Below are 14,389 nucleotides of genomic sequence, written 5' to 3'. Positions count from 1 at the left end.
CTGCTATTATGATTTATAAACTTTCCATGAAAGTTTTCTAGCAAACCACAGCTCATAAAGTCAAAGACAATATAAAATGACATTTTGCACRTTAAATGGGTATTTGGAAATCCATGTTTGCTGCCAAACACCATCCTTGGAAAAAAAAAATGTTTATTAGAATATAGTCTGTGTATCTCAGCTACTTAAATATTCTGTATCTTATTTATACATAACAGCTGAAATTCAATACAGTGTTATGACTGAGAATTAATATATAAAAAAGAGAAGCATTTAGCAGTGAGCTTCACAACATCTGTAATTCTGCCAACACTGTAATTCTGCCAACACTACAAACACATATTATATCATTTCCTATCAGGAACCAAGCCACGCTCACCGAGCAATAGGTATGTCTTCCTATTAATTTTAATGAAGATTTGTACGGTGCTCAGGATTTTTAAGAAATAGGCCACATTCAGCCAAGTCTGTGCACGTGGCTTGGATTCCACTGGCTACATCGATACTGCCTTTTCCACTGCACCTCCACCAGGCCCAGAGAGGTGGCCTAGCTCGCATTCTGTTGTCTCTCGGATGCAAATAATCCTTTCTTCTCAGCTGACTTTCCTTGCCAAAGGGACTAGTAGATTCACTGCACACTGCAGCTCCAGGAGTGACCTAACACACGCCGTGTGGATAATCAACAGGCAAAAGAGGTGCAGAACCTAAGTGGCAGTAAAGATACACTCCTGACTTCTAAAGGGTTCCATGTGAGTAAGGTCAACAAGGAGATCTGGGTATAAAAATAAACCTGAGCCTGACTTTCAGCCTTTCTTTTAATAGCAGGCAGTTATTTCAGTTGTTGGGTATGTCTCTAGACTGTGTGGTGAGGGTTAAATTTCATGTGTTGATTTCAGTGGGTTTTTTCTTTTAATTTTCCACTCAACTTCTATTCTTACAAAATTCCAAACACTCCTGCTCACACACGGATACACTGAGTGCATTCACTTCTTAATACAATTAGACTCATAAGCAGTGACAGAAAATGTCTCCCAACTAATATTCTCTGCATCCTGAAAATAAAAAATTCCCCCACAACCAACCACAATAAAACAAATGGAATATCATTTCCCTCAGAACAACTCGAATTTACAACGACTGTTTAAAAATGACTGAAATAAGCCTAGTCTGTGCACTTTAAACTTTAAACTGCTATGCAACACTCATTTCCTTACTAAACAAGGAAAAAATGTAGATATTGCAGAGTGACACCAGGCTGAGAAAGTCACACTCTTACAGACTTATGACATTGTCTTAAGACAATGAAGTTCAAAAGCCAAGAGTCTGGGAAAGTTGCCAAAAAGAAACAAACTTTCTACTCTTTATAAGCGTAATTTTTTTTAAACAAAAGTTAAGAGCACCTAAGTACACTTGTTCTATAGACTAGCTGGCCACTAAACAGAAGATTGCTTATTTACCGTTGTATTAACCTCAACAAAAAGCTATGATTTCTCCCAGGACTCCTTTCTGAAAGCACTGAAACCGGCATCCTCATAGTACAGTGAAGTGGATTTAGAGAGAGACAAGGAAATTCTAAGCCCAGCTATCTTGCTAATTAGTCAACTGTTGCTTATTTATCTAGGCCATAAAATAAACTACAGCTAAGCTTTCCATTTCACTTGATGCCCAGTTCATTCAAGAGATATCAGAAAATAAACACTGATCTCATGATCATTCATTCCTGTCTGCTTATTTTAAATCATTATTCTGGGCCAGATGCAGAGATTGCTCTCTCTCTTAATTCCCATTGACTTCAGTGAAGCTTAAGGAGGTATCCTACAGCCTTTTATTTGGCCATAAATGTAACAGAGTACTTATTTTAAAAGATTGGCAAGAACATGCTTTTCCCCCAAAATAAGATGATAAATACCACATTTTAAGTTTCACTTAAATTTCAGGACAAATTAAATTTCCTGTAAAAATAATACAGGGAATTGAAACATGAGAGAGAGAGAGTGGTTTGGGTTCAGGTATTTTCAAGTGTGGGAGAAAGAAGTTGTGGTAAAATGCATACACTGTCAGCATGTGTTAAGCTTGTGTAAAAGCTAAAAGCCACCCATCCTGCCACTACTAACAGCTGATGCTGCCTAAGCACGACTAAATCATCCTGAATTATTGTTGTTTAATTGCTGCATAAATTCAAGAAACGAAAAACACATTCAATCAATTCATTATGGGTCTACAATGGGTTGGGTTCCCCCCCTCTATTTCATGGGTATTTTCTCCCTGCACATAGTCCCCTCAGAATGACTCTGGAAGCCCCCCTCTGTTTTTTCTCAGTTCCACTGTGCTAAACTGCCTACCTTCTGAGGGCCTCTATTCCCATCTAAAATTTTAACCTTAATGATCTATTGCTTGATTACCACGCACTGTTTAGTGGAGTCCTAACTAGATGGCTGCACTGCCTGTGCACCTAACTGCTCTTTTTCATTTGTGGCCAATGACAGAAATTCCACAGCTTTCTAGTGAAGTATTTCTACTATTATAATTCTTATTTGGTTCTCCAACATTTCTAGCTATGTCTTCGATCAACTCAGCCTTAAGCATAATTCTTTGAGGACATACCCAAACCTTGCATCTTTTTCTTTGTTTTGTCGCTTCTCTCAATTTCTATTTCTTAATAAAGTTATTTCTTATTCCATGTACCTGCTTATATTATGTCCAGAAGAGGGTTTCACTGAAAAAAGCTGCCCTCAAAGTCTTTAGTTGCTCTTTCTGCATTCCTCACTCAAATCTGCCTCAAAATGACAGACTGCAGATGTTCAACCTGCCCTTGAACTTCTATTTTCACCTCTCTGAAGTCTAAAAATATCCACAAGAACACCTGCATCTGAAACAAACTGTGCTGACTGTCCACCCAAATGGCTTTGCTTCCATCCYCTCTTCCTAAGTAACATATAGCCACTCATTTATTCTGTCCCTAAATCACAGCTCTTTAAAATTCAGTTTGCCCAAATGCAGGAAGTAATTTATGCATCAGCACAGAGACTATTACATATTATTCAGCTTCACAAACCTTTACTGGATCCTTTTACACTGCAGTGCCAACTTTATTATCTAGACTTGCTCGCTGGTGAAGCAGGCTGTCTTTTATGCTGCCTCTTTCACCTCAGTCTCCCTTTCTCCTGCAGCCTAACAAACCATAACCTCAAGTTCTATACCTCTTCTCCACAAAGCCAACTTGGCTTTGAAATACCTGCCTACTTCCATATATATCTAGCAATTCTACAGATGTTAAGTAACAATATGTCATAACAACACACTCAGTAAAATAACAAAAATCTGCCTTATTCACAATTATTTTTATCTAGAAATTCTCCAAGGTACTAGCTAACTCGCAAAATAAATCACTGCATATCTTTCAAAGATAAATACTTCTTTTTTTCTCAATCACATACAAATGCAAGATAATCCATAAAGTGAACCTACCACACAGTAATCAGTAGGTGGTAAAAGCATGCCATACCTATAACTCACATTACAGAATTACTTGTGAAAAAACAACTTTGCTTCCAAAATAAGTGTACCGGAAGTCACATCATCTCTGTAGACTTCAGTAAGCCTGATTAGGGCAACTGGGTATTAATCTTCAGATAATTTGATATGCAAAACATTCCTTACTTTATTTTTGAAAGACAAATGTCCTTGACCAACTTCTGTAGCTAAAGACCGATAATATCATCAGATAAAATGGTACTGTCTAGTGACTGAGCCTTTTTGCAGAAATGAGCATTCATGATAACAAATGTTAAAGTGCATGCATAAGCTTCCACCTAAAATATACAGTACCATTAAGTAACCAGCTCCTAATTTTACATGCACAACCACCACATTTGCCTGGGTAAATCAGTTACTAAATCTGCACATATGAATGTGGTAATAGCACATTAACATGATAAATGGCAAGCGGGGGGCTATTCATTGCAGTGAATTCTTTGCTTGTCTACAACTGCTGCCAAATGTGTTCCTAAACTGCATATGCAAATCCAGATCCCGGTTCAAGAATGCCTTGCTATTCAGACAGAACAACTCTTTAAAGCACGCACAACTTTAAACATAAGCTCAGGTAACACTGAAATCAATAGGATTTAATGAAGTCAGTGAAAGGTAATCAGATGCTTATGCACTTAAACACTCTTTTTAAAAATCAGTGACAAATTCATCCAACAAATATGCAGAATTAGAATTCTTCTCTGGAAAAGCAMGAAATACTTCATGTTTTGTCAAGTTTTTCATACCTGCACTTTGAGTGGTTCATGATAATCACTTAAAGAAGGGAGCTTCATCATCTCAAAAGCATGTTTGCTACCTGCATCGTTCTGTGTGTCTACTGAATTCCAGCTGGTAGAAGCAGACTAGCATGAGTGTCACTAGGTGTGGTGACAGAACAGAAATTGGGCCCTATTACTATCTTCTTTACAACATATAATACCCACTGGCTTCAGTGAAATAAATTCTGCATCACAGTGACAAAGTTGAATTTAATGCACAGCTGAACAGCTGATTGCTTTGCTCCCCTTCTGAAGACCAGTGTTCTCAGCACAGGGATAACTAAACAAGACGTATCGATTCCTAAGCAACACCAGACTATAACCCTGAACACTAATATAAACTGGTGTTGATTTCATCGCACTTTAATATGCCAAATTATACACTGCTGTAGATCAGGGGCTGTAAAGTTTCCCTGTTGTTGGAATGACAAGCTGTAGTAGAGGTGCAAAGCAGACAACTGGGGGCAGTAAGTGCTTCAGCTATCCCAAACGAATCTCCCACTGCCCATGATTCAATACCTTTAAATCAAAATCAGGCCTCTTAGGTCTGTCAGCTTGTAAATGTGATGCTGGCAGCATAAACAATTTGCAGGAAGGAAAAATATTTCTTGAGGCTCGAGGGGGAAAAAAAAAGACAAAGGAAAAGAAAAAGGGAAAAGTGCAATATTTTAGATGATAAGCATGTATCTTTCATTAGATAGGTGAATGGAATAGAACAGCCCCGTAAATTTCCTCCCCCATCTTCCCCAAACCAGATAATTAAAAAAAAAAAAAAAAGAACATCTTCTTGTCATGTATTATAGCTTTCAAGTAAACTTACGACTTAGAGGCCATAACTCCAAGCCATAATCTTGCCAAAATTATTTCAAGAAATATGTTCAGCTAACCTTTGGGCTGGCACCTTAGGCTGGCTATTCTCTGCCTTAAGACGTAGAAAGCTGCAAAACAAATATCCAAAAAAAGAAATTCCAGCTTTTTTTTTCCTGTAAGGAGGATGGACTTGGCTGGGGTTTTTATCAACTTGTTACATTCCTGGAGACTTACACACATTCAACATTCAGAGCTTTTCTGAAATAAAAAAAATTCTGGTACACATTTTAAAACAGAAATACTTCACATCAGTATTTCTTTATGAGATTTAACAAACATGTTCTGATACATAAGAGTAATTAAATATAATGACGTGATGCTATTCTTATTCAATCAACTAAGGCGCTACTTTGTCATGTTTCATATGGGTACATAGTTGTAAAATTTCTCCTGTTTCATGGTTTAAGTTCAATGTTTCCATCAACAGAACAGAAAAGCTTTTCTTAAAGAGACAGTATCCTTTCATTTAAATATATATATTTTTAATGATGCATCTCTATAAAGCAAACATAAATGGTAGCATCTGGATGCTAATTTGAGGGTAATTAAAATGATATGCATTGTTAACTACCTGAACATCTGCAACCAGTAGAGATGCTGGCATATAAATTTAATGGTCATTTTTATAATGTTTAAATTTTGAATGTCATCTAAATTAAAACTAATGCTTAGAGACCTTTTCAGCTCTTACTAGCACATGAAACTAAATACACTATGAAAGTAAAACAAGATGCAAACACAGATCTATGTTTTGGGCTCATATTAAATCAATTTATTTGCCTATAAAATGAAGCACAGACTGTTAAGCTACATAACCTTATTATAAAAGACTGGGACTTCAGCAACAGCACTTCTTCGTATTTTAAGTATTATGTGACCAACACTTAAGGGTTTGCTTTGATTGCAACTTATTCTAGTTAAAACTGATTTCAACTGGTAAGTCCCTTAGTGGCTGTTCCAAAAGCCCACTGGAGGGAGGCTCCCCATGTTGCTGCTGGGCTTTGAGAGAAGCTCCAAGTACGAATATGCTACAGTTGTAAACGGTCAGACCATGTTACTGGTAAGATTTTCATGGGAAAAACTGGACTGCAAAACTATTCTCTTACATATGATGTTCAGGAGGGGTAAAACGGGGGAGTGGGAAGGATACTGTATCTTTAACATAGTAAAGTCATATTTTCATAGCTGCTTTAAAACTGTAACACTTTGGAATTGAAAAAAGGTAACTGAATAAAAATAGCAAAACCTCATTTTCTTTCTTGCATGGCAATATWAAAGCGGTATTGCAATTCTGTATAAAATGTCTTTTCTTAGAAGAATACATGAAAACGCACAAAGATATYTGTCATTTCTTAACAGCCAGGTATGCTGCATATCAATATTCATTAACATTGTCAACACAATACATTCACATAGGCTCTATTCTTGGAACCGCAAATTTACTAGCAAAACTATTACCGACTTTAAGGAGGCTTCCACCAACGGGCCAAACTCCTGGAAGCCAGTATTTTCATGGCTCATTATTGACAAAATCATGGTTTTATTTCGCTAAAGATTTGTGCATCTTGGACTATACAGAATTGCCATATCCATTTAAAGCATTGTTATGTGCAAGGAATAGAAGTCCTAAGCAACACAAAGCCTCTTCTCCCATTGACGTATGAGAAATGATTTATATGGCTAAACTCCCATGAACATTACTGTTGGTTATATAAAATCTCCTTCTAGGCATCAATGAGAGCACAACCATCCCCTCCCCCCTCCCACCACCTTGCATATCTGCAAATAGATTACATAGCACAGATACACAGTCTTTAAGCTTATGAGGACAGGAGCAGCAGCACAGACTGCGAGTTTCTTCACAGCTGTTGTAAGAAGGCAGCAGCATGCACAATTTCCAGCAAAGCATTTGGTTATGCCTGCATCTGCTATGTCAGTTTGTACAAGCCCCCTCTCTCTTGCAGGTCATCTAAGAACCTCCTGAAATAGTATGCATTTTACTCAGTTTGGCTAAGTCTAAATCCTAACCAGACAGCCTTCGATTAACATTTTTTACTGATGCAATACGAAGACGAGGTGTAAAGTGATTTCATTTATACTTTTACTAATGTTCTACTGTACCGCATAATTTCTTGATTGCTCTGTCCCTATACTTTTAAAAACTAATTTGTCATGATTTTACTGTAAGATGGTGGGAAACTACTTTGTTGACCTATTCTGGTTTTGTTTCTTAGGTAGAACACTCAGAAACCTCAGCATGGGGAAATAACAAGACTGAGTTACCACACACAGACACGCTAAAAATGCACACTCATCTTCTTAATCCCTTCTCAGGATATACCTTATAGACTTTGCTATCATTTAAGGAGAATTCAACATTTAGATGAGTGAAGTAATCTAGTAACATCACTACTTATAAAATCCRGCGGGATTTTATTCCTGTTAGACATCTCTTGTTGATCTAACTTTCTGTCCACTGGACAGACTCTCAAGAGTGCTGAAATAGGCAGACCCCTGCTGACTTTCACAGTCAAGCAGACTCATGCCAACAGAGGATCTGACAGTAGGTCAGCATCAATTTATAGAAGCCGCAGATCCAACCTTCTATTTTGTACACGTGAATGCAGCAAAATGAACTATTGCTGCCATTGCCTCTAGCAAAGGAGTTGTCCAAACTGTAATTCAGAATGAAAATTCAAGCAGATTTTTATTGCCCTTCTTTAAAAAAAAAATGTAGCTTAACCTTTTAAATCTACATTAAAGTAGTATCTCTTGCTACCAACTCTTCTATAATAAAATGAGTTTAGTTCCTGGCTGTTAAACTGCAGCTGAAATTTCAAAGCAAAAGGCAGCCTACATCTTTAGTGTAGCTTGACTGTGTATAACTAGCATACAAATGAGTTACAAACAGACATGCAGCCAAGTACAAAGCAGGTGTATTTTGTTCGTGAAAAGATATTTGTAAGCTAGCCAGAAGAAAGGCTGAGAGACCACTAGTTCTAAGAAAGACATTCCAGGAACCCAGATGGAATATGGGCAAATATGTCCACAAAGCAAGAAATAGTATTTTTCAAATAACCCCTAGCATAGCCTGTTGGAAGGTAAAAGGAAGAATTTCTGCTTTCATACAGAAGATTAAAGAACATCACAGAACATATAAGTCTCTGCATGAAATCAATGCTTTTCTTATCCTGTATTTTAGTTTTCTGATAGGCTAACCAGTTTGCAGAGCTTAACATGTGCGTATATATTCATCACAGTTGATTTCTGTACGCTAGTTTCTCAGCTGGTGTCAGTCAGCAATAGTTCCACGAACTTGCACGTGGTTTGGCCTACCTCTGGCCTAGCAGAGACACTTGGACAAGGCCTGGATTATCCTTTCCTTGAGAAAGGTTTAGGGAGACAGTCATCCTTATAGAATATTCTCACAGACATTTCTTTAAGGGGATGAGATGGGCTTCAGCTGGAAGAGCTCTCATTTGGTGTCCTAGACTAGAGCTACAATACAGGAATGGACACACCGAACAACTGTTTTATACCCTGGAGTTGTCATTTCTCACCTAGTTCACAAAGAACTGAGCTCCAGCCCTACCTCTGCTGGGAATTCTCTTACCTCAGACATTATTGCTAAACAACACATTAAAAAAAGGCTGAATTAACTTTCCAAGGCAAAGTTTCTCTGCTAGTGCCTGAAAAAGTGCACCTGTGTGAGATCTATGAAATGATGCATGCCCCAACTCAGTTTTGCCTTACCCATCTGTATACTTTAAAACGCACAGAATGGGTACTGGGTCAGGAAAACACTCCCAGTACCCCAGATACAGTGCCTAACAATGCAAGAGAAATTTATGAATTAAAAGCATAGTGTGGATATTTGCTCTATAATTTTGCTGTGTGCACAGCAATAATGCATAAAAATCCAAAACAATAGCCCTAATTTTTACAAATCTCTCATCAGGCACTTTTATTAGCATAGCTTTTTTCACAGAAGTAGGCTTTTGGGTGATTACTCCCACTTACTGTTGTTAAAACACAAGTAAATTCCACAGACAGGGCAACAATATGGGATTTTTGGACTAATTTCAACTGGGAAATTTAGCAACATCTAACTTTAAAGCCCCAATCCTGTGAGTTCATCAGTGTGGAGAATCAGCTCTACTGATGATGATGTCACTTCATGTGAACTAAGACCTGCTGCTTAAACAAAATTTCTGCTGCTTCCAAATTAGCCTTTTTACACACCAATAAACCTAGTTTATATAAACCTGAGAAAGGCTACTTGGTCATATTAGTGATGGAATCGATCCACCATTCTAAATCGAGATTAGGCCACTAAATAAGAATGGCTGGATTTTCAGTTTACAATGACTTAGAAATGCCAATGTATTTATTTGCAGTTAAATTTGTTTAGCACCTTTGAAAATATGGCTATATTTATATCATTCTCAAAATGGATTTAGCTGCCTAAACCTGGATCTCACTTTAGTGTTCATAACATGTTAGGAAATAAAAATTCCAACCTGCTTCAAAATTGCTGGGAGGGACACCTTCTCAATGCATTTTCTGGAATTGAGAAGAGCATTCGGGAGGGCAATTTTATGACACAGCAGAGAGCATACTTCCACCAGCTGAAATGTTAAAGCTGAAGGCTTCGGAAAGCAGACCTACTTACACCTCCTCACATGTACAAGTCTATATTGCTGTAATTTATTAACAGGAGACAGATGATGTTTCAAAGGAAAAGTGTAAATTAAAGAAGAGGCCTGAACTGAACTTCTTCCTACACATCTATACGAGTGAAAAAGACAGCTGAGTTATGCTGACTTATGTTACTAAGCAGCAGTAAGCATGGTTATGCTATATATACACTCCTACGTTACTGAGTCAAAGTGACATAAAATTAATTACTCTGCACTTCACAAAAGCAAGTTTAGCTAACCCAGTCCAGTTTCCATTTGCAACAGATTATGGATGGATGACTGTGAGAATTACGTTACCATGGCTTAATGAGTTACCACTTGTCAGCTGAGTGACATTCCTACCCTGGTAGAGCTGGCAAGTACCCGCTTAATTCTCCTTTGCAGTTAAACCATTACCTTAAACCATACAGYTGGTTTAAGCTAACACATTTCCTTCTCAATAGCTTTGGGCAGGAGGCACGTCCACCCGTGTTTGGAGAGCAGCCAGCACAGCCCAGCTGGACAGCAGGAAATGTGTCTGAGTGTGTTTGCAATCACTTGTTCATGGCTCACCATGGTTCAGAAGACATGTAGTAACTCTGTAAACTGGGGCAACTCTGTCATGTATCTGAGTCTATATTCTTGCTACTTGCTGGTTCACAGCACCTCACGTTTGTTCTCAGTAAGCTAAATTCAGAGGTGATCAGTACATTCACAGTAAATTACGCATGACTAAACAGGAGAGTCCAAAAGTGCTGGAGCACTCACAGACATAGCAAGGATAGTTTAAACTACTTAGAGTATAGCAGTTGCAGTCTGTTAATACAGAGCTCAGGGCGGTCTTGTTGCCTGAATATTTACAGCCCCTTTTCGGACTCATTTGTAAATTGGGTCTCACTACTCATTTTTAATTTTGACTCTATACTTGTTTTCACTGCATAAATATAACTTATTCTAGAAATGGCAAAGAAAACACTCATTTAGTAAGGAAAGCCTGGCCTGTATATGTGCCATCCATTGCAGGGACAGGACTAAGAGGTCTGTCTTTTGCCATAGAGAGCAGGAAAMACAACTGTGTACTTGGATTTTCAGAAAATTTTCAGTGATATCCCTTTGTACAGTAAAACACTCAAGATCTCCTTTGAGGCCAGGAATGCTGCCTTCTGTGCCAGGTTAATCCTTCATACTGAAGGTCACATTCCCAAGGTGGAGAGTTGACTACAGATTTGCTGTTTGGCTGCCAGCACTAGTAAGATTCACTCTCATTAAATGTAATCTCCTACTATACGATATGCTGGAATTTTCACCACGCACAACTGGGGCAGCTGGGGCAGATTTTCTTGCTTTATTTTTCTAAAAATGCTTTGGCTCCAATTTCAAAAATAGGATGAGCTGCTAAATTTTTAAAAAGGTCTTCACTCAAATGTCCAAGAATCTTGGAAACCAGATACTCAGAAATTCTCAGCACCCAAGTATGGAAAATTGGAAAAAAAAAAAAAAAAAAAAGTACTGAGAATGCAGTGCGAATTGCACTGCTTTGAAACTCTGGTCCTAAATACTAGAGATGATCACATAAACCCCATCTCTGCACTTTTCAGAAAAGTGAATGGAAAACAAATCTGTGAAAAATGAACTTAAATGCAGTGGGAGGAGATGAGAATTTACCTAACTTTTGTCTTAAAAAAGAATGCTTATGGAATGTGAAAAAAGTGGCTAAGTCACTCCAAATGGCTTCATTGACAAAATTCAAAGACTAAAAAGAGCTTTTACTTTTTGATTATTATTGTTTTCATCTTGTTTTCAACTTTCAGTTATGCATCTTTTGCTAATTTCACTTTATGCTATTATCATCTGCCCAGACTATAAACTTGGCAAACTGCAAACCCAAAACAAACTTGGTAGTAGCGAGAAATCAAAAGACAGATATAACTGCAATTGACTTCAGTCTAAATGCTATCAGTGAGCTGAAACTTACAGTCAGAACACAGGAGACAACTTGACTAAGAAAAGAAACAAAATAAGAACATTTTTCACAGCGCAAATTAGTGATGTTTGCCAGTTAGAGTCTTTGTAGTCTTAAACATTTAAATGCTCAAAGATTTTCAAGCAAAACTGTGTTATGAAAGATAGACATAGATTCTATCACCCCTGGAATGGCCTCAATCAACATACTTCACATCCTCCTTCCTTCTCTACAAACATTCATCTCAGGGAAATGACTGTTTCTGTTATGAACAACAGCCCTAAAATTAAAATGATTCATGGTATGGGCTAAGAGATACCAACCTGAGAACTCTGAAACTAAAAACAGTACCGGGGATATTATGTTCTAGAAGTATTTTCATTCTCATTCTCTCTCTCTCTACATATATATATTCATTTTCTCTCTCTCTCGCTCTCTCTCTCTATATATATATCAGTCATTTTATATACCTACTGAACATTGTGTGCTTTTAACAAACTTGAGAGCCAGTCTTGCTGTTTACAGATTTGAACAAAACCTTTGCTTAGAGTCTACAGTTGCATCTCCAATGCTATCTCTCTCTCTTGTCTACATTCACTGTTTTGCAGACTAAGCAACTAACAGTATTTAATACCTATTTTACTTTAAAAACAGCTTAGCAAAAAAAAATCTAGTTTGCAGACACTTGCATCTAAATCAAAATGCTGAGAACCAGTAATTATAGGTTCGTTCCTGAAAAAACTTACAGGAAATCACTCATGTATGTACTGTTAAGCACATGAGCAATGGTTTCCAAGAACAAAGTCTGTAATTTTAAGAGGCTGAGGTATGACACTCCTAACAAACATAACTTCTACACAATGCTAGCTGCCAGCACAGAATGAAGATGTAGTTAATGATGAAGACCTACCTATTTGATTATCCTGCAATTATATCAAAAACTCTAAAAAGATGCGAGAATCTCAGAGAAGTTTCTCTTGATGTGTGACTCAATAAAAGGATGCTGTCAGGCTCATTTATACCCTTAGTTTGGGGTTACTGAAAGAATGTTTGAGCTTAATACCAATTGAAATATTTCCATTGACTTTTTAAATGAAATGTCAACAATCTGGGTTTCCTTCTCAGACATAAATATTCCTGCCCTGCAGTGCCTGTAACATTACACACTGCAGTATTATGTCAGGCTATTACACCAGGCCATGAAACAAAGTGGAAACAAAACAAATTAACAAATTCTCATTGCCTTAACCAAATTTTACCTTATTCAGTTGCAACCATTTATAGTACTGTTAATAACAGATTGAATTTTAACCTGACGACGTCCTTTTAAGTAAGTCAGACTCACACGTGCAAAAGCCTAAGCCCTGCAATGTAAGAATGTGTGTGAATATATGAAAGATATAACTAGGTGTGTGCAAGCCTTTTCTGTGAGTGACTAGAAGCCCCAGCAGCAGTGATACTCACGTTGGCATTGCCCCCAAGATAAACGGGCCCAGCCCCAGCAGCAGTCGATTCTGCTTCCAAACCGACACAATCCTGTGGAGGAGATTATTTGTCTGGGCCACCTGAACAAAACAATTCAAAGAAGTTTGGTGAAACATTTTGAAAGTAGCTAAAACTATTCTACATTAAGAAAAACAAAGACAAAAAACAGCAAAAAAACCTCTCCAGCATGGAGACACATACCCTTTTTTGGGTAAAAAATAGCTGCTGAGTATAATAGTTCTGTCATTAATACAGCGTTTAGCTCAGAAAATGTACATGACTACAGGGGAAGAGGGAAAAAGATCATTAGAATGACCTTTTAAAGCTGAAATAACTGACATACTTTGCAATGTGCTCACTACTGCCACTCTCAGGTTGGCGTTGAGTGATTTCAGAAGTCTGAAACACAGAATTTATAATGTGCAATAAACCATCATCATAAAGTTTCAGCACTCATTTATTTCACGATATATGGCCAAGTTTTCTCACTGAAACATTAAAGGAAAAAATCAGAACGAAAACTTCCTATACTGTTAGACAGGATACCAATACAAAAGAAGAACTGTATTGTTCCCTTGTCCTAAAGAAAACAGATACTGCAGTCTGAAACATCACAAAGTAATGCCACAAAACAATGTTGTTGTTGTTTTTTAAACAACAAGGTAAAATAAACACCCTATCTGAACAAATTCTAAAAAGAAATTTGTGGAGAGGGGATTATGTCAGCTGACTCATACACGCACTACACCATTTCATTTAAAGCCCGTTCATTTTCTTACGGTGCACACGAAGCACTCCCCAGCTTGCACTAAGGCAGCCCACTACACCTGACCCAGCTGAGCGTTATTCATCAGGCACACGCTCTCCAAGCATTCATTCCCATCTTGTTTCATGTTAAAACTTGAGCTGCAATCTTCATCGCATTATGTTTCAAGTGCCGCGGGGCATCAATAAACTAATTTTATTTTTGTAACACACGAAGCACTTCATTTTTAATTTTTATAGAAGGCAGTCCTGCTACGGCAATAAACTTTTTATACGCGAGAACGTATTTATACTACCGAGCAATACAACCCCCCCCC

The 14,389-nt window shown here is 37.6% G+C and overlaps 1 protein-coding gene across 5 annotated transcripts in view; it reads right to left on the bottom strand.

Moving 5' to 3' along the window:
* The window catches only part of NPNT (nephronectin), a 54,087-nt gene that overhangs the window by 39,376 nt on the left and 322 nt on the right, over window positions 1–14,389 (bottom strand). For 4 of the 5 annotated variants that reach the window (XM_026078346.1, XM_026078350.1, XM_026078349.1 and 1 more), the window contains exon 2: window positions 13,287–13,387. In XM_026078346.1, the coding sequence (XP_025934131.1) occupies window positions 13,287–13,387 (101 nt within the window). Of the gene's footprint in view, window positions 1–5,197; window positions 5,249–13,286; window positions 13,388–14,389 lie in introns of all 5 variants that reach the window. The other variant, XM_026078347.1, reaches the window with a different exon arrangement.

The sequence above is a fragment of the Apteryx rowi genome, unplaced genomic scaffold (assembly GCF_003343035.1).
Source record: "Apteryx rowi isolate R43461 unplaced genomic scaffold, aptRow1 scaffold_48, whole genome shotgun sequence".
Lineage (NCBI taxonomy): Eukaryota > Metazoa > Chordata > Aves > Apterygiformes > Apterygidae > Apteryx > Apteryx rowi.
This window is presented reverse-complemented; position numbering and strand designations above follow the sequence as displayed.